We start from the raw sequence: 22,945 nt of genomic DNA, 5'->3' as shown, positions 1-22,945 counted from the left end.
TTCGACTAAATTTAAAGTTTTTTTTTTAGATAGGTATCGAAAATTGAGCAATTGTTATTATTGAAAACTATCTGAAACATTTATCGTTCTCTAAATCACAGAGGCTGTATGCTTTGGGTTTGCTAATAGGCTACGTACAATGTCGTAAAATAGGTCATGGTTTGTGGCATCAGCTGTCAAACAAGTCAAACAAGATACAGGAAAAAATCCATATATTTTCTGGGACGACTGTACATTTGAGGTAATACCTGTTTGTATATTTAAATATACGTTTAGCTTGCTGTGTTTCAAACATTAAGATTTTGCTTATGACAATTTATTTCGGGCCCTTTTTAGATATAAAAAATGTTTGAATGATAGGCACCTGTGGGCGTCTTTGGGCGCCTGTTCACTAGCTACAATAATGAGCGATCAGGGATACTTTTTTATCATTTTGACATTTCATGTGTATCCCTGCCATAGTCTAAAAATCGTCAAAAGACTCGTTGACGGCCATTTAGGTGGACTAGCCTGTTCACAGGATCTTGGAGTAGGATTTGTTATTGGTCCTAGCAAGGATAGATTTTAGTCGAGTCAAAAGAGTACATGTGTAACTCTCGTCAAATGCCCTAACAATGTGAACCAGAAGTAGAGTTGTTCACATCATCAAAGGATAATTTTCCTCTGCAAATCATTCACACATCATTCTTACCTTTACTATCCTGCATTTTGTTTTCGTGTAGACTACATACAGTACTGTAGTATTCGGTCCACCAGTTTGGTAGGCAGTGAAGTCCACCTTAATTGCTATCAACAAGCCTTTTGACGTTTTATGACCTTGGCAGACTCGTAAGAAATGTCAAAATAAGTTTCCCTGAGTGGCCATTATTGTAGCTTGTAGGAAGTGTGGAATTTTGACATAAAAACATGTTCTTGGACCTTGTTTGTTTGTTGGGTTGATTGTATCTCTGGTCAGATACAGAAGAACAAAAAGAATGAAACGCCAAAGACACTCAGTCATTCGAAGGGATTGAACTGTTGCTTTGGTGTCATATGACCTGTATTTTTTTTGTGACTTTAACCCAAAAGTGTTTATTTTTTCTTCAAATTTACAAAGGGTCACTCCTACCAACCACATAAAGAAATATTAATGACTGCAGTTTAACAATGTCAGAAAAACTTGGGAGGCCTAAATAGCCTAGGGTAAAAGAAAATGAAAATATATTTTAGGTTAAAGTCACTAAAGAAGTTACAGGTCATATGACACCAAAGCAGGAGTTCATTCCCTTCAAACAACTTGGACTTAAGACAGTACAAGTTTATTTGCAAAATGTAGCTTTTCAGAAAATTGACCTTTCTTATCAGCCAGGTACTTCCCTAATTATGATAGTGAAACTTGAGAGCAAAGATATTTTAAAGCTCAGAAAACATGCGCTCTGTAAAATAAATATACTGGAGTGACTCTGCAGGTTTTAAGATAACACAGTTTTTGTTAGAAATGATATCATAAAAAGTAATTTGGAAATCAATAACAATGTATTAATTTAAACAACAACATCAGACTTAAACCTTGTGAGTAAAAAAGAGATACATGTACCCATTTGAGAAATGTGACAGTTTTTGTATTTTAAAGTACCTACATCATAGGCACTAGAGTTGTTTAGACTGCGCATCTAAAATGCCAGCTAGCCTTAAATGGCTTAACATGCACTAACATTAAATAGAAACATGATTTTTTGATTTTTTGGAGTACACAGTGTTTATCCAATGCATTAAATTATATTTACAAAGTATTAGCTGAAATCTATTTTCTACCTTAAACATGTAAGAGATTGAAATTTGGTCCAAAATCATAATCAGTAATGAAAATGATTTAAAGTACCGGTAATGTTATATGTATTATAGTAAAATGCATTCACATGTATTTTATAATCTGTCATCAAAATTAGAGTTTTGGATTAACAAGCTGGTATTCTTGCATAAGTGGCTGGCATCATAGTTGTAAACAAGCCGGCTACAAATCAGGGCTTTTTCACCTTCTTTGCTAGGGGCCGAAATAAGGCTACTTCACAATTGGGAAAAAGGGCATATTTTCCCAATTTCCAGATATTTTTTTCACTATTCCCAGATATCTTTCCCAAAAAGGAAGATCTTACTTCAAAACTTACAATAAAAATCTATTCTGATTGAGCAAATTATTCTTTTTATCTTTTAAGTTAACATAAGAAAAATGTTGTATACTTTAAATGTTATTCGAGGATCAATTAGTCCATATTGTTATCATATGTTACCTTTACCTGTGTTTAAAAGATGTCTTCAATCCTCATATGTGGAATTTCCCATTTTGAGACATTTACGCATTTAAATTTCCCAATTTGCAGAATTTCACGCATTTAAATTTCCCAAAATGAAAAGGCTAGGCCTCTTCACAATTTTTGGTGAAAAAGCCCTGCAAATTGTCAGGTTTTAAGCAATCTCAGAATGCATTTTACCAGTACAGGGCTAGTGGGCTTGTGCTTATTTCAACCACTGTTTAAATGCTATAAATAAAAATAAATTAATATCAATGTTCAGATAATGTTTTTTAATGGAACATTCATTCATTTTTGAGGATACAGCTACATGGCATTATGTTTTCTATTTCATTTCATTTTATGCCGAACATAAAATATTTATTATCTTAACCTTAAGTAAAAGGAACTCAATATAGGTGTACCAACAGTTTGTTCCCACTTTCCCAACGACTCACACTTACAAATTATCCCCAATAACCTCTTTGAACCTCAACCTTATCTGTATTTTCTATACTGTTCAACAAAAAAATGTACTACACACAAAAACTTGTACTTGCAGTATACTTGCAGAATACTATTTCACTGTATTTTATTATGGATATCTTGTTTCACTCTGTTTGAAATGCATACTGTAGAATATAACTGTAAAATTGTCATTTGTTTGCAATGCATATATCTATGCATAAACAAAAACAAAATAATTTCTTTAATTGTGTTACTGTATAGACAAAATACCAATTGTCAAAAATAGTGATTAGAACTGATTGCAAATTATTCTGGAAACTACTGATGAGTCCTTATTAATGCAATTAAGACATTCCTGGTAAAAAACTTCCAACATTCTACGAAGCCAAATCGATTCTATACAGACAGCTGTCGAAGATTAGACCAGTGCTGCCAAAGACTTGAGCGGATGTCACCTTTGAAGGGAAGTGGACAGGGACACTTGCCCCTGACACTAGACGGTGATGTTGGGCTAATGCTGATATTTTCCACCGTTGAGACCCTGACCCAACTGTCTACAGCCGAGACCTGGTATCTGTGCCAGTGTCTCGGTTTAAGGAATATGTAACAGAGCAGTGGATAGAGGAAGACCGCCTAGCCTGGACCCACTACAACAATGAAGGTCCACCCACTACAAATTATGTTGAGGGTTGGCACCATAATATTAATAACCAACTGCGCCACTGCCACCCTAATGTACACACTCTGATAGATATTGTCCAGAAAGAGCAGTCTGCTAACAAGGCCAAGATATTCCAGCACGACAATGGTGGAAAGCAGCAGCCGAGGAAGCGGGTCTATCGTGAGCTTGAGCAAAGGCTCATCAGGCTTAAGTACCAGCTGCAAACTGGCCATATGGATATAATAACATATGTTGATGCTGCTGCGCATTTAGTTAAACTGAAGTAAATGTGTGTGAATAGGTAGCATAAAAGTGTTGTATTATGCGCTAATGTATGTTTTTATTTATATCAATCAATACGTAACATTATAAATATTTGAATATGTGATATTTATTTGTACTGTTAAAATGTGTTATAATGAAGATATATTTAATATTAATTCTTATGTTTTTCCATATATTCATTATATTTTTGCATTTTTAATTATATGAACTTTTATGAATTTTGCAAATAAAATTCAGCTCTATATTTGTGTTATTTAATGAAATTTAAGAACAACTTTCTAAAGACTAAACACGCAACTTTTTCAGCACAGTATAGCAATTTTCGCCAATTATCACCTACATTGTATTAACTCTATTGGCCAACCCCAACCTCAATTTCTATAGGGAAAATTAGCAGTTGGAAAAGTGGGAACACACCGTGCCAACAAGTGGGGTATTTTATTTTGTGTTTACTGACAATTCAATAATATTCACACAGGCACTGATTCCCTGGTAAGCCATATCATGGTGAATGGCTCAATGTTCCTATACAAGGTGATGAATGCTTCTGCATTGTAGGAATGTCCAGCAAACAATACCTTTGAACTGAAAAATAAATCTGTGTTAATAACACAGAAACAATACATCTATCTGTATGTTCTCTTTAGCTCATATGATTTTTGAAAAAAAATGACGAGCTATTGTCGTCACTTGATTGTCGTCGTCGGAGGCGTCGGTTAAGTTTTGCATTAAGGTCACTTACATGGAAACCAATTCAAAGCTATTACTTTGAAACTTGGGGAACTTGCCCATCTAATACCCTTCTTCACATTGTACCCTAACGATGCTGAGTCTCACCTGTTATTTTGGGTAAAAACATGAATTTTGGTTGGTTTTGAGAATTGGACATAGCTTCTTCAATTTTTGTTGGATTGATTTCAATTTTATTCACAGACAATAAATGGATAATGCACTTCAAAATATCAAATACGGGGTTTGAGTCACACATTTGGAAGGGTAGCGGGAGGGTGGGTGATATTTTAGTAATTTTGGACTTTGTAATTTTTAGCTAGTCTGATTTTTTAAGTTTTGTGCTAGGGTCACTTACATGCAAACTATCAAAGCTATCACTTTCAAACTTTAGAATACATGTTCACTATCAAATGTACAATAGTATAAATGAATAATTTTACAAGTTACACAACCCTGTAGTGTATGAGGCTGGATTATTGCCCCTTCTAAACCTATACTAAGTTTCACACATACACTATTTGTAACAGTCAACATAATGCAACTGAACTAAGTGTATAAGAAAAATTTATGAATAATTTTAATTGGATTTTGGGCTCCTGTGATCAAGGTCGCTGTTAATTAAAATAAGAATTATATTCAATATCTTGATATACCTGTTCACTATCAAATGTACAATAATGAAGTAAGAGTGTTACAAGTTACGTTACCCTGCCATGTATTTTGACTTGGATTATTGCCCATTGTTAACTTAGAAAGTTTCATACACAAAATATTTTTTTAACAATAAACATAATACAACCAAATATACTGTATAGGAAATATTTATTAATATCTTTAATACCGGTAAGATTTATCTCGGGCACCTAGGGTCAAGGTCTGGACAAGATGCTGTTTGACTCAGTAATGACTTAACTATATTTTGTACACCAATACTTATTGTACAGAACTTACAATACTTATCTTACCATTTTTTTTCTATAGAAAAGTGATAAACTTATATATATAGTGAATAGTCAACAGGAATAAACCAGCTTATCTCATTTGTCTGTCCATACACAAAACTCAGCTTACGAAGACAGCCATCTATCCGACTAAAAGATCTCATTATCATGTATTTAAACTTGGAAGTATTTCCACATGGTCAATTTTTGTATGATACTTCTATTAGTTTACAATGAGATGATCTTTACTGTACCCCACTTCATTATAAAATGCTTTCCCAAATCAGTACATAACCCAATACTTGTAATTTCCTCAAGGAAAATGTAAAACTTATGCACCAGTCAATTGTAACCACGGCCCCTCCAGGTCCTGGGAATAGCGGGGACTTTTGGTCCAGCCAAGCCCGGGTAAAACCCCCACCCTGAGAGGGGGGACGAACTGATGGAAAAATCCCCGCCAAATGCTCCTGCACCCCAGGGACCCCAAGTATGGCATATTCCCCGCTATATTTGGCGCGAATACAAAGCCACCGCATTCACCTGGCACTGCGGATGGCCCATTTCCCCGGCTATCCCCAGTATACCCCAGGACCTTGGGGGGCCCTGGTTACAATTGACTGGTGCATTATATAAACTACAGTGCCCTTCAAAATCTGCCTCACAAACATATTTCACATTATCAATTACGATAATAAATACATAAAATTGATTCCAAGAGCATAAAATCAAATATATGCCACCTGGTTTGTAAAAAAATGATTTGACAACACTTGTTCATTGTTTTCACCCTGTTCTAGATAATAGATTAAAACAAACTATGACAGTACATGAACATAACAGTCCTGGCAAATTCCATTTAATATGCATGTTTGAATGTTAACAGATGAGGTTAGTGATCACAGACACCGCTGCTGATGTTGCTGACTGGGCAGCCAAGTACATCAAGAAGAAGATCACAGAGTTTAACCCTGGCCCTGATAACTACTTCACTCTCGGACTCCCAACTGGTGAGGCCTCAAACATTTCACAATAGCTGTATCTGAAGTTGGCTCAACTCCTGGTCCAATCCCTTTGCATTCTTGATTTTATAATGTTGGTTAAAAAGTTGTGTTGAACAATGAAGTTTGCTTTGATATTCTCATTGACAAATGCGTTTTCATGCATTCAAATATTGTAAGATTTATTAAAATAACATTCTATTTTTGTTTGTTATATTATAAATTGATAAAATGATGTGTTAGAAACATGTGAACAATTTTCATTTCTTTTCAAGGCAGTACTCCGTTGGGCACGTATAAAAAGCTCATAGAATTCCACAAAGAGGGAAAGCTGTCTTTCAAATATGTGAAGACATTTAACATGGATGAATACTGTGGTAAGAGATTTCATTTAAATCAAAATGTATTGTACCATTGGCTTATTTATTGGATAACTATTTTCAACCGCCTGGAACAAAATTAAAGTTATCACATACTAAATTTCTTTCTTTGAATGTACATTTTCTATAATAATAAGTTGTTAATGTATATTGCACAGCTTTACTACTGTGTTCATTTTTGTCAATAAGACTAAATGTATGCATCATATCCTTTATTCTAGAACCATAAACAAGTATGTGCTAAACCTAAGGAAAATGTGAAAAATGTAAATGAATAAAGTTTAAGTCCTTTTTTGTCCTATCACAGATTTGCCTCGTGATCACCCAGAGAGCTACCACTCTTTCATGTTCAACAGCTTTTTCAAGCATATTGACATTGACCCAGCCAATGCCCTCCTGCTGGACGGAAACGCCCCCGACCTTGAGAAGGAGTGTGATGAGTATGAACGCAAGATTAAGGAGGCTGGTGGCATACAGCTCTTCCTGGGAGGTAGGTGTTTCAAATATTTATATCATGATATCCCTCTGCATTGAGTAAGAACTTCAGTAAATTGTGTTTAGTATTTGCAAAATAAATTTACTTGAAAACTTTCAAAGAAAGCTTACTAGCTAGAATACTTTCACAGTAGCATTTAAAGGTTTCCTGTCTCTGTAATCATAAAGAGTGTTTGTATTTGTAACATTATGATGGCTAGTTTCCAATTTATAACTCATTGGCACTTCCTCATAATTCTGCCAAAATTCATTTAAAAGTAATGTAATTGTTTTTCATTCTTTGTTTTGAAACAGTATACCATATTTAAGTCCAATAAAAATCAAATAAATTGAAAACATTATTTATCTTTTTAGCTTGACTATTCGAAGAATGAGGAGGGCTATACTACTTACCCCAGCCTTGGTGTCAAGTTAAAGTCTAAGAGCAAGTTGGCATTTTCACTTACTCCAATTCATTTCATACTTTACACAGTTGTTCAGGACCATCGTACAATAAGGTTACATTACTCCATAACATCCTTAATACAAAGTATGACTCCTGATTGACTTAGGAACTTAGGTTAAACTTTTAGTGCACATTGTGTCAAAGTTTTAGAGAATTCAGAAGCAAGTTGGGATTTTTACAAATAATTCCTATACTCTTCACTCAATGGACTTCATATTTTACACAATTGTGACAGGCCTTCAAATAATAGGTTACAAAACTCCATGTTATTCTAAATACAAATTATGGCCCTTGATTAACTGAACAAGTTTGGTTCAAGTCTTAGGGTAACTTGGGTATTAACTCAGGTCTTCAATACTTTTCATTCAATGGAGTTCATACTTCAGTCAGTTGTTCAAGGCCATAACACAATTAGGTTACATAACTCCATGTTAACTTATCCTTTTTTAAAATTAAAATACAAATTGTGGCCCTTGGTTATTTAAGTTTAAGGGCAAGTTGGGATTTTCTCTTATAACTTCTATACCTTTTATTCAATGTAATTTATGCTTCAAACAATTAGTTCATATAACTCCATGTTATCAGAAATAGAAATTATGGCCCTTGATTAACTTAGAAAGTATAATTCAAGTTTTAGCTCAGAGTTTAAACTTAGATCTCAAATAATGTTCTGTCAGTTCATACTTCACAAAGTCAGACAATAAGGTTTCATATCTCCATATTAACCTCAAAACAAATTATGGCCCTTGATTTACTTTTTAGCTCTTCTATACCTGAATGGCTCATTCAAGCTGTTGTGATAGTGTACTCTCCATCATCCATCATCCATTCATGGTCAACATTTTTCTCCAAAAACTTCCCCTCCTTAACCACTAGGCCAAGTGCAACCAAATTTCACAGGAATGTTCCTTGAATTATCTTCTTCCAGAATACTCAAAATAAAATGGTTCCATGTAGAACTCTGGTTTCCAGCAACTTTAGGAAAAACTTTGAAAATCTTCTTTGAAACTGCTGGTCAGATTTCAAAATAATTTCACAGAAATGTTCCTAAGGTGGCCCTTTCTCAAATTCCTTAAAACCAGGTTGGTTCATTTAAACTCTGCCGACATAGTTCACTGACTTGTTTGGCATTTTAATCAGGTGAGTGATATAGGGCCATCTTGGCCCACTTGTTATCCCCCGCCTTGAAAAAGCGAGGGGATATAGTAATGGTAGGCGCGATTCCGTGTGTGTGTGTGCGTGCGTGCGTCCGTCCGTGCATGCGTCCGTCCGTCCCATTCATTTCTTTGCATCTCCTCTTACATTTCTCATGCGATTTCTACCAAACTTTCACAGATTGATGATCATAAAGTGAAGCAGCGCATATTGTTGGGCTTTTGCGATTCAACTATTTTTCGAAAGAGTTATAGCCCTTTGTTTATTTTACATTTAAAATTGGTTTCTTCGCAACTCCTCTTACGTTTTTCATGCGATTTCTACCAAACTTTCACAGATTGATGAGCATAAAGTGAAGCAGCGCATATTATCTGGCTTTCCTGATTTGACTATTTTTGAAAGAGTTATTGCCCTTTGCTTATTTTACATTTAAAATTGGTTTCTTCACAACTCCTCTTACGTTTTTCATGCGATTTCTACCAATGTTTCACAGATTGATGAGCATAAAGTAAAGCAGCGCATATTGTTAGGCTTTCCTGATTTGACCATTTTTGAAAGAGTTATTGCCCTTTGCTTATTTTACATTTAAAATTGGTTTCGCATCTCCTATTACGTTTTTCATGCGATTTCTACCAATTTTTCACAGATTGATGATCATAAAGTGAAGCAGCGCATATTTTCGGGCTTGCCTGATTTGACCATTGTTGAAAGAGTTATTGCCCTTTGCTTATTTTACATTTAAAATTGGTTTCCTCGCAACTCCTCTTACGTTTTTCATGCGATTTCTACCAAACCTTCACAGATTGATGAGCATAAAGTGAAGCAGCGCATATTGTCGGGCTTTCCTGATTTGACCATTTTTGAAAGAGTTACTGGTATTCCCTTTGCTTATTTTACATTTAAAATTGGTTTCTTCGCAACTCCTCTTACATTTTTTATGCGGTTTCTACCAAACTTTCACAGATTGATGAGCATAAAGTGAAGCAGCGCATATTGGCTGGCTTTTGCGATTCGACCATTTTTGAAAGAGTTATTGCCCTTTGCTTATTTTACATTTAAAATTGGTTTCTTCGCAACTCCTCTTATGTTCATGGCTACAAAGAGACACAGTGCATATTGCCAGGCTTTTGCAATTTGACCATTTTTGAAAGAGTTATTGCCCTTTCTTAATTTTATGCATTTCTTATGTTCCTGAGAAACTACCCTTTCCATTGATTGGCTTTCGTTACAAAAAATGTCCCCATGAGGCGGGGGATATAGCTGTCTGTGACCGCTCTTGTTTTGTTTTTGACATGTTCATGTTACATCATGAATGCATTCATTTTTTAGACAAAGTGACATATAGTCGAGCACGCTGTCCTTTGACGGCTCTTGTTATTTTACATCTTTATCATTCAGCACATCTCTGTTTCTAGGCATAGGTCCAGATGGCCATATAGCTTTCAACGAGCCGGGATCCAGCCTGGTATCTCGTACCCGTGTGAAGACCCTTGCACAGGAAACCATCATTGCCAATGCCCGTTTCTTCGGAGGGGATATCGCCAAGGTGCCTACCAGGGCTCTCACTGTCGGAGTGGCAACTGTCATGGAAGCAAAGGAGGTTGTTAAAGGCTTTGAAAATTAAAATAAATCCATGAAATACAATTTTTTTCAAATCCGTCCATTGTCAAATGCATAGTAATTGTAATGATTTCACACTAAGCTCTATTTAAACCTAAGTAGATTCTTGTGGAGTAGATTCATGTTGAAGTTTTTTTACTTATTCACTAAATTTAACGAGTGGCCAACACGAGGCTTGCAGTGCTTTTGTACCTTCAAATAACAGTAACTTTTTTAGTATACATAAACAACCATAAGCAACCCTCTCTTTCATAGTCCTTAATATAATGTTTGCCTCTCCCTTAGGTAATGATCCTCATAACAGGAGCCCACAAGGCGTATGCTCTTCACAAGGCCATCGAGGGTGGGGTGAGTCACATGTTCACCGTCAGTGCATTCCAGATGCACCAGTGTGCCATCTTTGTGTGTGACGAGGATGCAACCATGGAACTCAAGGTGCGCACGGTCAAGTACTTCAAGGGACTGAATGCTGTGCACCATAAACTTATTGAGGATGCATAGGGTAAATGTCTGGTCAGCTGGGCACTGTTGCATGAGGCTCTGTTTAAGACATAAGTTCATGTTATTTGATCTGTTAAGATTTTTGTACAATAATTATGTGTTTTTTTTAATGTGGCCATTAATTTTGTAGCTGATATTAAAGCTTATACCATTGTTCGGTTCAAAAACATTCCCTTTACTAAGAATATTATAAATAATGAATGTTCATGTATATTACTATCACAAACTGGCTGGATCTCATCATGAATGCCGATGTCCACACCAAATTAATGATCTGTTTGTTGGATTAAACCACATTTGTTTGATGCAAATAAATACAAATTATGCCACCTATCGAGTTTTTCACTTAAAAAACTGCACTTGCATTTTTTGTCTGTTACATTGTCCTTAAAGATATATTACAAGGTGTATATAAAATGAATTATTAGCATGATATTTCCTTTAGCTTACATTCAGAAGAAATATTAAACATAAATATGAGATATGGTTTCCTGCGCACACTTCTGTTTTTTTAAATTGAAATGGAAAAATGGCTCCAATTTTTCTTGGCAGGAAAAGAGGTAAACATTTGGTGTGGCTGAAAGTATCATGTTTGTTTCACTTATACATGAATTAATATGTTAATTATTACATTTGAAAATGTTGTCTGTCTTATTTTTGTGTAATTAAAGGTGTCTGTAGGTAGTTATAATGAGAAAACTATTGAATTTAGTAAATATTTTAAACAACATGAAATACCCCACTTTTTAAGTGGATATGGCTTAAGTAGACATGCTTTAAATAAAAGGTGCAAAATATTTACCTGGTGCTAGAATTGAAATAATAATTATTGCTTTAATTGATTTTTTTTTTGAAATCCGTTCTTTGTATCATTGTAACACTATAAAATGTTTATTATTTTGTATTGTTTCGATCATTTCAGCAAAAATAGGAATGGTTTTGTTTTAACCTTGATGCTGTTGTGTTAACCATCACTCAATATGAGTGTTTTTTGCCAGTCTAAAATAAGTGTGCAAAAAAATCTAAACTGGCCATCATTTAAAATTCAATTCCAGTTAATTCAATTAAATAGTACACTTGTTGTAATCAATCATGCATAGTAAAGCCCAATTATAGCAAAGCCCAATTCTCCTGCTTTAGTAGTTCTCGACCTATGCCCAGAAAATAGACAAGCATTATTATTGGCTTGCAATGCTCTTGTTTACTTCATTTTTAGCTAGACTATTCGAAGAATAAGGAGAGCTATCCTAGTCATTGAGCGTAGGCGTCGGTGTCATCGTAACCACTTAATGTTAAAGTTTTTGTAAGAGTTTTTGTACCACCTCAAATATTTTCAAAGTCCATTGACATAAGGCTTTGAAACTTTGCACACTTGTTCACCATCATGCCCCCAACCTGTACACAGGAGGAGGTAACTCTATCAAGCGTTTTGACAAAATTATACCTCTTTTTCTACTTAGAATTTAGGTTAAAGTTTGCGTACCACCTCAAATATTTTCAAAGTCCATTGACATCTGGCTTTGAAACTTTGCACACTTGTTCACCATCATGCCACCAACGTGTACACAGAAGGAGGTAACTCTATCAAGCATTTTGACAAAATTATGCCCCTTTTTCTACTTAGAATTTACGTTAAAGTTTGCATACAATATCTCAGCTAATCATGTATTGCATTGAAATCTAATCTAACAGTGATCCATGCATGTTTCCCCAAAACTTTTCAATTCATACACCGAAAAGCGGCGGAATAGTCGAGCGCACTGTCTCTGTGACAGCTCTTGTTTAAATTGTAAATTCTATTGAGAATCTACATAATTACAAGGGTGTATTACATCTTTGATATGATGGCATTTCTGTCTATGTGCCATATCTTGATATGTTCCCTATTTTCATGTGTATTTGTTGTTTTCACTTTGTGCCATTTACTTACCCGGATGTTTTATGTGAAAATTGAAAGCAATATTACAGCAATATGACATTTATTCTTCAATTGAATCTGGAGCTTACTACCTCAAACTTCTATTAGATCTTGCCCATTGTTGATGGTTTTTGATAAGAGGGATGCATGTATCTTTGTAAGAATTCATAAGGCTGAATATAGCATAAATTGTTGAACAGAGAGAAGCTGTATTTTCAGATTATTACAATGATTTAAGTTGTGTGTTTTTATTAATTTTGTTGATATTGGAAAATGTTGAATCAGAAGCCACATTCAGGTTATTTAGTGTCGTTGAAGCATTTGGTGTTGTGTAGATGCCTATGCATTGTTGGACCACAATATCCACATTTCACACTTTTTACAAAATTGATTTAAAATTTTGAAATGTGTACTATCAAACTGGTGGGGGGGGGCAAGGAATACCCAAGCATTTCTTTCACAGAAGTTCTCCTAAATGTCTTGTGCATAACGTGACTAGTGAAAAAATCTCTGTTGTTGATTTGTCCGTCTTTCCATCTGTATTTTTGGCTGTCTGTCTGTGTCCTTCCATATGTCCAATTGCTATACACTCTGGTATAATATAATATATATAATTTGATTGGCAGTTGCACAAGAATAAAAGTAACTATAAGAAAAACAAGTAATTTCTTACGAAAGCATAGTTTTGCAATTATCCCTTAAAATCTATTTTAACGGTGTGTTTGCTATTCATTTATAACCAGTTTATATCTTGGGACGTTCACCCTTTCATTCCTGAAATAACTTAAGCTCAAAAATATACACTCTGGTGTATCTTATTATTTCAGGCTTTCTTTTCTAGTGCACATTGGGTACCACATTTAAGACCTAGGTGAACACTTACGGGTCACATTCTTTTGACTAAAATTTATAGCAACCTTACCACAACTAAAAAAAATGATATGGAAAGTATTTAACAAAAATGTGTGAAAATGTGCTTGTTGACAGAAAGATGAATACAATTTTAATACATGTACTGGTTGACCATAAAGACATAGAAAACTACTGTGAAAATGTGCTTCAATACATGTGGAAATTGCCCCATCAAGTACAAAATTCACACAGGTATCTGTAAGATCTCTGTCTTAAATTTGAAGCCAGAACATTTGCTTTGTATTTTTCACTGTCTTAAATTTGTAGAGAGAGCATTTAATTTGTATTTTCTCCATCTTTAATTTGAAACGAGGGCATTTACTTTATTTTGTTTTTTTCTTAAATTTGAAGTGAGAACATTTACTTTGTATTTTTGTACTTTTAATATTGTGGACTATTGCACAAAACTGAATGTTATGGAACTAGCTATGAATAAATAATGATAATGAAGTTCCATGTTTTATCATTCTTGTGATTCAAGATTGTTCAATGATTCTCCTGCAAAAAAGTAACAGTGAAATATATGGAGTTTAGATGGATTCCATTCAACCCCAGGAATCCTTATAACACCATACCATGGTATACTGTATATAATTTACTACTGTATATACAATAGGTATCTTTAATAACACATGCTGGGTTATTTTGGCTCCGGAAGTTAAAATGGGGCTTTTTACGTTATATCACTGTAGAAACATTACACATTGCGAAATCCAATATCTTTACTGTAACGTTGGCATTTCATGTACTGGAGTTTTCAAACATTAAACAGTTGTTTTTGTGTAGCAATGAATTGCATTTTCCAAAAACACTTCTGCATTAAGTGCATTATCGTCTATGACAGGAAGTCTACAGCGAGGTGTGAGACCTCCCCTGTGTCCTCCTCCGTCTATTTCCGTTCCTCCAAAGATCATGCGTACAGTGACCTCCCGCACCGTCCCCGACCCTGCAAGCGGAATAGTGAACGAACCGATGTTTACGCATCCGGGCTCATCAACAAACTCCACGTCTTCAACTTCCGTTGCGTATATATCGATAGTCATCTCGTCCTTGTCTTCTTCTGTAGGGTTGTATACCTGCTCAAACTGCGCCGCTCCAATCTGCATCACCTCGCCTATCTCTACATGCTTGTCAAAGATTTTCCCACAGAAACATTCTCAATCGTTATTTTCAAACATGTATTCTTCCGGATGTTCGTCTTTATCGAACTCAATACAAGTCTCAATACCGTACGTGTACTTGCTAACGCGCTGTGAAATCACCTGCGGACTGTGGCCGAATATGACGGCGCCTTTCAGCACAGCGAGACCGGCCTCCGGTGGAATAACGAGCATCAATTTCGGGAAGTTGGAGCGGACTGCGTCCTGCAGGAGAGGGGAGTCCGAGAAGCCACCTACCATGCGGATGGCCTCTACGCCGGCATTAACGGGGTCGTCCAGCAGTTGCTTAATCTTCTCCACCATTCTGTCAATGGGCATCTGGAAGAAACCCTTGGCTACCTCATGGTCCATTCGCAGTTTGTCCCCCATAAACTGAACCTAGGCAAATGATACAGAGTGATATATATATAATTATTATGAAACAGGAAACAATGGAACGCCAATAAATAGACAAGCTCCAATTCGTGTTAACCAAAATTTATTATGTTCGTTTTTCGAATAAGAATTGGATGTATTACCGCGTGTATGTCGGCGGAGCCGTGCAAAAACGGCAAACATTATGCAATTCGCGAAAACCATTCATGAATACATTAAAATAAAACGAGTGTTGGTACGCCTTGGTTAACATTAACGTTCTTGTGTTAACATTATATGCTTTTATCCTCCATGACATCTGTTATTTATATATTATTACGTTGAAGTAATAGATGACATGAAATAAATTCTTAATGAATTATAATGGGCGGAGTGAGCGTAGCGAACGAGCCCTTAATGTTCATTTAGAAATTAATTAAGGACATCTTACTGACTTAGAATACAACCTGATATGCTATAAACAAGATTGATACAGGCAAACTCTGAAGCAGGGGATGTGTATCGGATGAGTGGCAATAGGCAGACCTTAACACCCGCGAAGTGTGAAATTCTTAATGATTAAGTCTAGTAATAAATGTTTGTCTATCGGCAATTTCAAAGGCCTAAAATGTAGGTTGTATTTTAAAAATGTTTTTACCTTGCCGGCAAATTTCGATTTGGCTATCATGTCGTTCATGTCCTTTTACTTCATACTGCGGACCATCTCGACCAGGGCCGGCGGACACTTGATTGTCACCTTGGTGTCCTTGTCCGGCATGATCTCCCGCTTCTTCATCTCGAAATCCAACATCAGACCTATATAGTCCTCCATGTGCTGGTCTTTATAGACATCCATCACTTTGAAACCTATAATCATAGAATACCAGGAGTTGTCAATGAATGTATACTATATGGTGTATTCAAAAACACAATGAAGTATGATCATGCTTGACTTAATCTTGAGCGAACTAAAGTTTGTCATTACTTATGCTCTTTCATGCAAATTCTGACAGTAACCGATTCTGGATTAATTTTAAGGCTATTATTAGGACTTTCTAAGCGATTTAGAATTGCTACCCATTTAGAGACAGCAAGAAACCATTTTGCTTCCCTTCAGTGAGCCTTTGACATTTGAAGGTCATTAGTCCGTCTCAACAATAAATATGGGGTGGAGCGGAAGAAGTAGCCCCACCCGTGGGAAATATTTGAAAATGACTTTAATTAAAAACTATTCGTAAACATTCTGAATGCCAATATCCGATGAAATAACAGTACACTGTAACATGTTAAACATTGCTTTTATATACACCCTTTTCATTTTTATGCCCCCCATTCGAAAAAGAGGGATATATTGCTTTGCACATGTCGATAGGGCGGGCGGTCTGTCCGTCGGTAGACCAAAGCTTGTCCGAGTGATTACTCAACAATTCCTGGACGTATGGTCATCAAACTTGACATGAAGGTTGGACCTGACCAGCATATGAACCTTATTGATTTTAGGGCTCATCGGGTCAAAGGTCAAGGTCACAGTGACCTTTAAGGGTAAAATAATTTTAAAGCGTGTCAGAGTGATAACTCAACAATACCTAGACCTATGGTCATCAGACTTGATTAGGAAGTTGGGCCTGACCAGTAGATGACCCCAACTGTTTTGGGGGGTCATCGGGCCAACGGTCAAGGTCACAGTGACTTTGAATGGTAAAAGGTTGTCCAAGTGATAACTCGACAAAGCCTGCACCCATGGCCCTCATACTTAACTTGGAGGTTAGGCCTAACCACTAGATGAACCCTATAGTTTTTGGTGTCATCGGGCCAAAGGTCAAAGTCACAGTGACCTTGAATGGTAAAAGGTTGTCCAAGTGATAACTCGACAATGCCTGCACCCATGGCCCTCATACTTGACTTGGAGGTTAGGCCTGACCAGTAGATGACCCCTGTTGTTTTTGGGGTCATTGGACCAAAGGTCAAGGTCACAGTGACCTTGAATGGTAAAAGAATGTCCATGTGAAAACTCGACAATGCCTGCACCCATGGCCCTCAAACTTGACTTGGAGGTTGGACTTAACCAGTAGATGACACCCATTGTTTTGGGGGGTCATTGGGCCAAAGGTCAAGGTCACAGTGACCTTGAATGATAAAAGGTTGTCCGAGTGATAACTCAACAATGCCTGCACCCATGACCCTCAAAGTTGAATTGGAGGTTGGGCCTGACCAGTAGATGACCCCTCTTGATTTAAGGGGTCAAAAGTCAAGGTCACAGTGACCTTGAAAGCAAACTCGACAATTCCTGGACCTATGGTCATCAAACTTGACATGAAGGTTTGGCCTGACCAGTAGATGACCCCTCTTGACTTTGGAGGTCATCGGGCCAAAGTCAAGGTCACAGTAACCTTTAATGTAAAAAAGTTAACAAATCTTCTCCCAGTGATATCTCAACAATGCCTGAATCTATGATAATCAAACTTGACATGGAAGTGTGGCCTGACCAGTAGATGATCCTTATTGATTTTAGGAGTCATCGGGTCAAAGGTCAAGTTAACAGTGGCCTTGAATGCGAAAATGTTTCGGATGATAACTCGACAATGCCTGCATCCATGGCCCTCAAACTTGACTTGGAGTTGTGGCTGACCTATAGATGACCCCTTATGAGTTTAGGGGTCATCGGGTCAAGGTCACGGTGACCTTGAACGAAAAAAGCTTGTCTGTGTGATAACTTGTCAATGCCTGCACCCATGACCCTCAAACTTGACATTTAGGTTTTTGATGACTCCTATGGATTTTAAGGTCATAGAGTCAAATGTCATGGTCATAATACACTCTATGACATTGAATGGTCATAATCTTAAAACTGCCTCAACGGCATCCAATGTCAGTGAAAAATCAAATGTCATGTGGGTATATGCATATATTATTCAATTGTCCATATAATCATGACAACATTGAGCTTAGGGGGGTTGGGGGGTGAAACATGTAAAATATTGCATGTATATACACCCTTTTCATTTTTTTATTTCTAATTGGGAAGATAAAACTAAAGTCTTGAACACCCGTGACAAGCTTAAGTTAAGACAAAAATGTACTGTTAAATGCAATATACACACCATGTACTTCTACTTGAACAACGTATGAGCATCCATCACAAATATGAAAGTTCAGAATTTCGATGAAATAGTCGGTTAAATTTTAATTAGGATTTTTTGCTTACTTTTAAAGGGACAAGACACCAGATGGTCCCAAAATTGGCAAATACCGTATTTCCTCAGAACAAATATATATTAATTATCAATACGATCTAGTATGAGGCCGATAATACATGATTTTACTTGATTAAAATAATATTTTGTCATTGCCTCAGCTGAATTTACCCGTTTAAAATAGCGCATAATGGTTTCCAAGTTCATAGTGAGTATATTTAGCATGTGAAGGTCACGTGATTAGTACAGATACATATACCGACACATTTTTTTAATTTATTGGGATTTACATGGTAGTAAATTTCGAATAGGAATATACGCAAAAACTGGGAAAGATACATGTGTCGTAAACGATGTGGTACATCAAGTACTATTTAATGCGTTGAACACAACTATGTCAATTTCATGTAAGTTTTCAATTTTCTTTTTTTTCTTGCAATGGATTCATCTGGTATCTAGACCTTTTAAGACAGAAGTATCTTTAGGACCGCTAGAAAGTGAATATACATTTAACAATTATTTTCTATCCTGAGCACACACCTATAGTGAAATAACTGATCGATATGTACCTGTGATTTTACCCAAGAAGCTAAGGAACGCCTCGTCCACCTTGGGGCCTCCCCAGGCGCCACCGTCCGCGCGGTGAATCTCCCGAAGATCCCCTTTCTCACCAACCTCGTGAACCGTGATGTCTACTGTCCCGCCTGGAATATATGAAATATATATATATATATATATATATATATACAACAACATCCCTAAAGTGTTTGAAGGGTACGTTCACGCGTGTGCCAGCCCAGGCACAGCCGTCCTCGGATGGAGCTCCCGGAGTATTCCATTCTCCCAAGATAGTGAACCGTGTTGTTCACAACAAGTCGCCCTTATCCGCCTAAATGATTGTCGGTCCCACCTTAATGATCGATCAAAGTAACTTCAAAGTATGTTTTGTTTCATTGTCGGTTCTTTGTTTAAAGGTAATGGCTAACATCTGAAATGGTCTACACATATACATGTATATTTGGCTGTTTCCTTCAATATTAAATTGAAATTTACCTCCAGCGTCAAGAACAAGTTAGCGTTTTCCCGGCCCGAACGTTGAGAGTGACCTTGACGTTGACTTCTATATGGGTAAATGGCGGCAATAGATCGATGCAGCTTCCGGTTCCAGTGCGATCGTCAGCATGTGCGCAGCGTTACCGGTCTTTGAGAAATGTGAAATAGTTTAGTGCGAGTATCTACTACATGTCGAGAAATGACGGTTGTAAAAACTACAATTTGTAAGTCAATAAAGTTCCTCCTACGGAGCGTACCTTCTCCGCAGCCTCCCTCATGAACTGTTTGGCGGCGTCGTTCCAGATTGCGGGGACGGTGATCATCCAGTGGACATCCCCGGCCTTCAACCCCGCCCCGCCGATCTGGTCCATGGACATCTTTAGCAGCTCGTCCTTTAGGAACCTGGGGAAAAGCGGGTTTTTTTTTCATGTGACGGTGAGGCGGGGAGGAGGTTGCACGTACATTTTTCAACATAGCATCAAGTATCAATAACATAATCGACGTTATACAAAGTAATTACTGAGAATCTTACTATTGTAGAGTTACGGGATAGTTTCAAACCTTATTGACAAAGCAAAGACTCTCCTTGCAAGCATTTTTTTTGCCACATTCGTCCGCAATTTTTGTTTTTCTGTCAACGCCCTGAAATTAAAAGGGGGAAAGGCCCATAGTTATTCTTGTTTCTACTAATACAGAATAATGAATATGGCATATCTCGGAAAATGAGCAAAAACATGATTTGTAAATACCAATAAGATGTTACGGTCGCGCATGATCTAACCTGTTCCCAAAGCCTCATCTTGAATCTGCGGAAGTAGAACCACTGTTTGTGTTGGTTGTTTTCCGCCAGTTCCGAGTAGCGCGACTCCGCTTCAAACCCGAACGTTTCCAGCGTCCGTCCATCCGGCCGGATCAACACGCACGTAGGACCTACAGGGACAGTTAGAGGAAGATGTCCGCACTTTACTTTAAATGCTGTGAAGGTGTAATATATTTTAGCTTCCCTTCACTGGAATGTTTCAATTCAGTGCAAAATTACACCGATGATTGCTCACATTTTTCTTCACGCACGAAATCTGCAGACACGTGTGTTTATACTTCAATCGTAGGGACAAACAGGTACCGCCCTGTTGTGACACATTTTTTTCATATGTCGACAACACCCCCTATATATTATTGAAATTCTGTTGACATTTAATACGATTTAACATTAACCATACATATTATATGTTTTGTTGAATTTTTCACCTTTTTACGATATTTCTTTTCGCAAACGACTTATTAAATCCAGTGGACATCCCCGGCCTTCAACCCCGCCCCGCCGATCTGGTCCATGGACATCTTTAGCAGCAATTTAAAAAATGGTGGGGTCCGTCCATCGATGCAACATTGCTAGGAAGGGTCTGTCGCTGTGTATACCTTAAAACAAAATGTACAGATTTCCGTTCGTTGTGGTACGTTGAGATAACGTGTGTGCTATTTAGTTTACCTTTGAGTGATGAGAGCTGTCCCCCCGCCATATTTTGGCGGACACCTCTGTGGGGTCTCGCTCGTATTCGTGCCGGAAGGAGAACGCCCAACCCGCGTACGTCGTCCCGAAATCTATGGCCGCCACCACCAGTGCACCACCTGTCGACTGTAGAAGGGGTGGGGTTGCATTGCCGTAGCTACACCGAGGCACCTGCCTCGGTGTGTTTTGGGGACATATAATAATTTCTATAGCTCTAAAAATAACTTTTTTTCGACTTACTTCATTTGCCTCAATGTACACAAACCATCGACCAAAGATACTCAAGAATGCAGGAAATCGCTTTTTGCAAAAAATCCGAGGGGGTTGGGGTGGGGAATGCCCCCGGACCCCCATAGACCGTTCTGCCTCGGTGTTTTTTTTAAGTCTGCCTACGGCACTGGGTTGGATGCATATTTATGGGTGTAATAAAACTGTAATAACGGTACGCTTATGATACAGTCGAACTGGTGGATGCAATCAGCCAGTTATCAGCTTTTCCTTCTATTAGAAAATGTATAAACGTACTCTGATAATTAGCATATAATACATGTGATGCTATAGTTCCTGGGTGCATTCAATTTAGCATACCGTGGCATTTTTTATCTTACATCCGTTGGCGAAAGGTTACACGCATGACACCGAGGCTGACTCATAAACTACAAAGCCAATCGAATTATGTATTAAAGGTTACAGGCCTTAGACAAAAAGAGGTAATACATATGTCTTCTTACCATTTTCTCCAGTTTCTATTTCTCTTCTCGATGAGGAAGTAAAATGTGGCTGGAGTTTTCCAGGATCTGCTATTACTTTCATACAAAACACCTTCCGCGTTCTATACACATATATTTGTAATATTTTCTATGTGCCATGTACTTGACCCCTAAAGTACATCAATGCATATTTATGGGAGTTATAAAACTGTAACAAGAAAGACGTAGCATCAAATGGCGCCAAGAAATTTATTGTTATGTTTGTACATTGTATTATTGATAGAAGGTTGTGATAGATATGTAAATTTAACAAAAATATTTTATTTTATCAATATAAACACTTATAAAATGTGAGGTAAATCAGAGAAGTAATTTTACTGACATGAAATGTAAAATAAAATGTACTGTTATGAGTTAATACTGAATGCAAATAAAAATGAATATATAGCAGATTTTCAATTCGCGCCACAAAGCGATTTCCTCGTGCATTTATTGAGATTGTCTATTTTACGCACTGAAACGATAATTAAATAATAAATATCGTCCTATATTGGTATCGATATATACAAAATTTAGAGTATCTGCACATACACTAGCAGAGACTGGGAGGTATGATAATACACCAAGAAACGAACGACTTTGTAAAGTCTGTTTAATGACAGCTGTAGAAACAGAATTTCACCTTTTGCTTGTCTGTCCTGTATATAGAGACCTAAGAAAAATATATTTTAAACCTTAGCTGGCCTACATTAAATAAGTTCGAAACGCTTATGTCCTCCAAATAAAAAAGGTCAAATGAATATTGCGAAATACATGTTTTTTGCAATGAAATTAAGAAATGAAATTTTACCAACAACTTAATATATTAAGTTAAATATTGAAGCTGAAATTAAACCTTCTTGTGACTTTTTGTTCTGTTATATTGGAATAATACACATGTATGTAACAACATTTCATGCATGTATTTTTATACATAACATTCCTTTGTTAAGTTCTGTTCACCACTTATCATATGTGATTTTTCACTGCTATACGTATTCTGTGTTCCAACGCGACATTCCATATGAAATTACAAACCGGAGTTTCATGAAGGACGCGTCATTTCAACGTAGTCAAACTGATGGATGCAACTAACGAGGGACCAATTACGAGCAGCTAAAGAAATGTAGTCAAACTGGTGGAT

General features: G+C 36.8%; 2 protein-coding genes and 1 pseudogene across 2 annotated transcripts; 1 reads left to right on the top strand and 2 right to left on the bottom strand.

Moving 5' to 3' along the window:
• Positions 1 to 159: 159 nt before the first annotated feature.
• Positions 160 to 14,231, top strand: LOC128227442 (glucosamine-6-phosphate isomerase 2-like). The gene is made up of 6 exons (XM_052937986.1): positions 160 to 241; positions 6,241 to 6,364; positions 6,631 to 6,732; positions 7,043 to 7,225; positions 10,246 to 10,430; positions 10,736 to 14,231. Exons 2-6 carry the CDS (start codon positions 6,241 to 6,243, stop codon positions 10,949 to 10,951), a joined length of 810 nt encoding a protein of 269 aa, XP_052793946.1. The 5' UTR covers positions 160 to 241; the 3' UTR covers positions 10,952 to 14,231.
• Positions 13,992 to 21,866, bottom strand: LOC128227441 (heat shock 70 kDa protein 12A-like; annotated as a pseudogene).
• On the bottom strand, positions 14,939 to 15,983 carry LOC128226267 (heat shock 70 kDa protein 12A-like). The gene is made up of 2 exons (XM_052936148.1): positions 15,954 to 15,983; positions 14,939 to 15,319 (listed from the first exon to the last, which is right to left on the bottom strand). Exons 1-2 carry the CDS (start codon positions 15,981 to 15,983, stop codon positions 14,939 to 14,941), a joined length of 411 nt encoding a protein of 136 aa, XP_052792108.1.
• Positions 21,867 to 22,945: the final 1,079 nt, after the last annotated feature.

The sequence above is a fragment of the Mya arenaria genome, chromosome 3 (genome assembly GCF_026914265.1).
Source record: "Mya arenaria isolate MELC-2E11 chromosome 3, ASM2691426v1".
Lineage (NCBI taxonomy): Eukaryota > Metazoa > Mollusca > Bivalvia > Myida > Myidae > Mya > Mya arenaria.
The sequence above is the reverse complement of the archived record's forward strand: the minus strand, read 5'-3'. Positions and strand labels throughout refer to the sequence as shown.

Bases quoted from the DNA above. Each gene is read 5' to 3' on its own strand.
- LOC128227442 (XM_052937986.1), top strand. From the start codon at position 6,241: ATGAGGTTAGTGATCACAGACACCGCTGCTGATGTTGCTGACTGGGCA. The intron at 6,733-7,042 runs GTAAGAGATTTC...GTCCTATCACAG, and splicing joins TAACATGGATGAATACTGTG to ATTTGCCTCGTGATCACCCA. The intron at 10,431-10,735 runs GTTGTTAAAGGC...CCTCTCCCTTAG, and splicing joins CTGTCATGGAAGCAAAGGAG to GTAATGATCCTCATAACAGG.
- LOC128226267 (XM_052936148.1), bottom strand. From the start codon at position 15,983: ATGATAGCCAAATCGAAATTTGCCGGCAAG. The intron at 15,320-15,953 runs GTAAAAACATTT...TCATTTGCCTAG, and splicing joins AATCGAAATTTGCCGGCAAG to GTTCAGTTTATGGGGGACAA.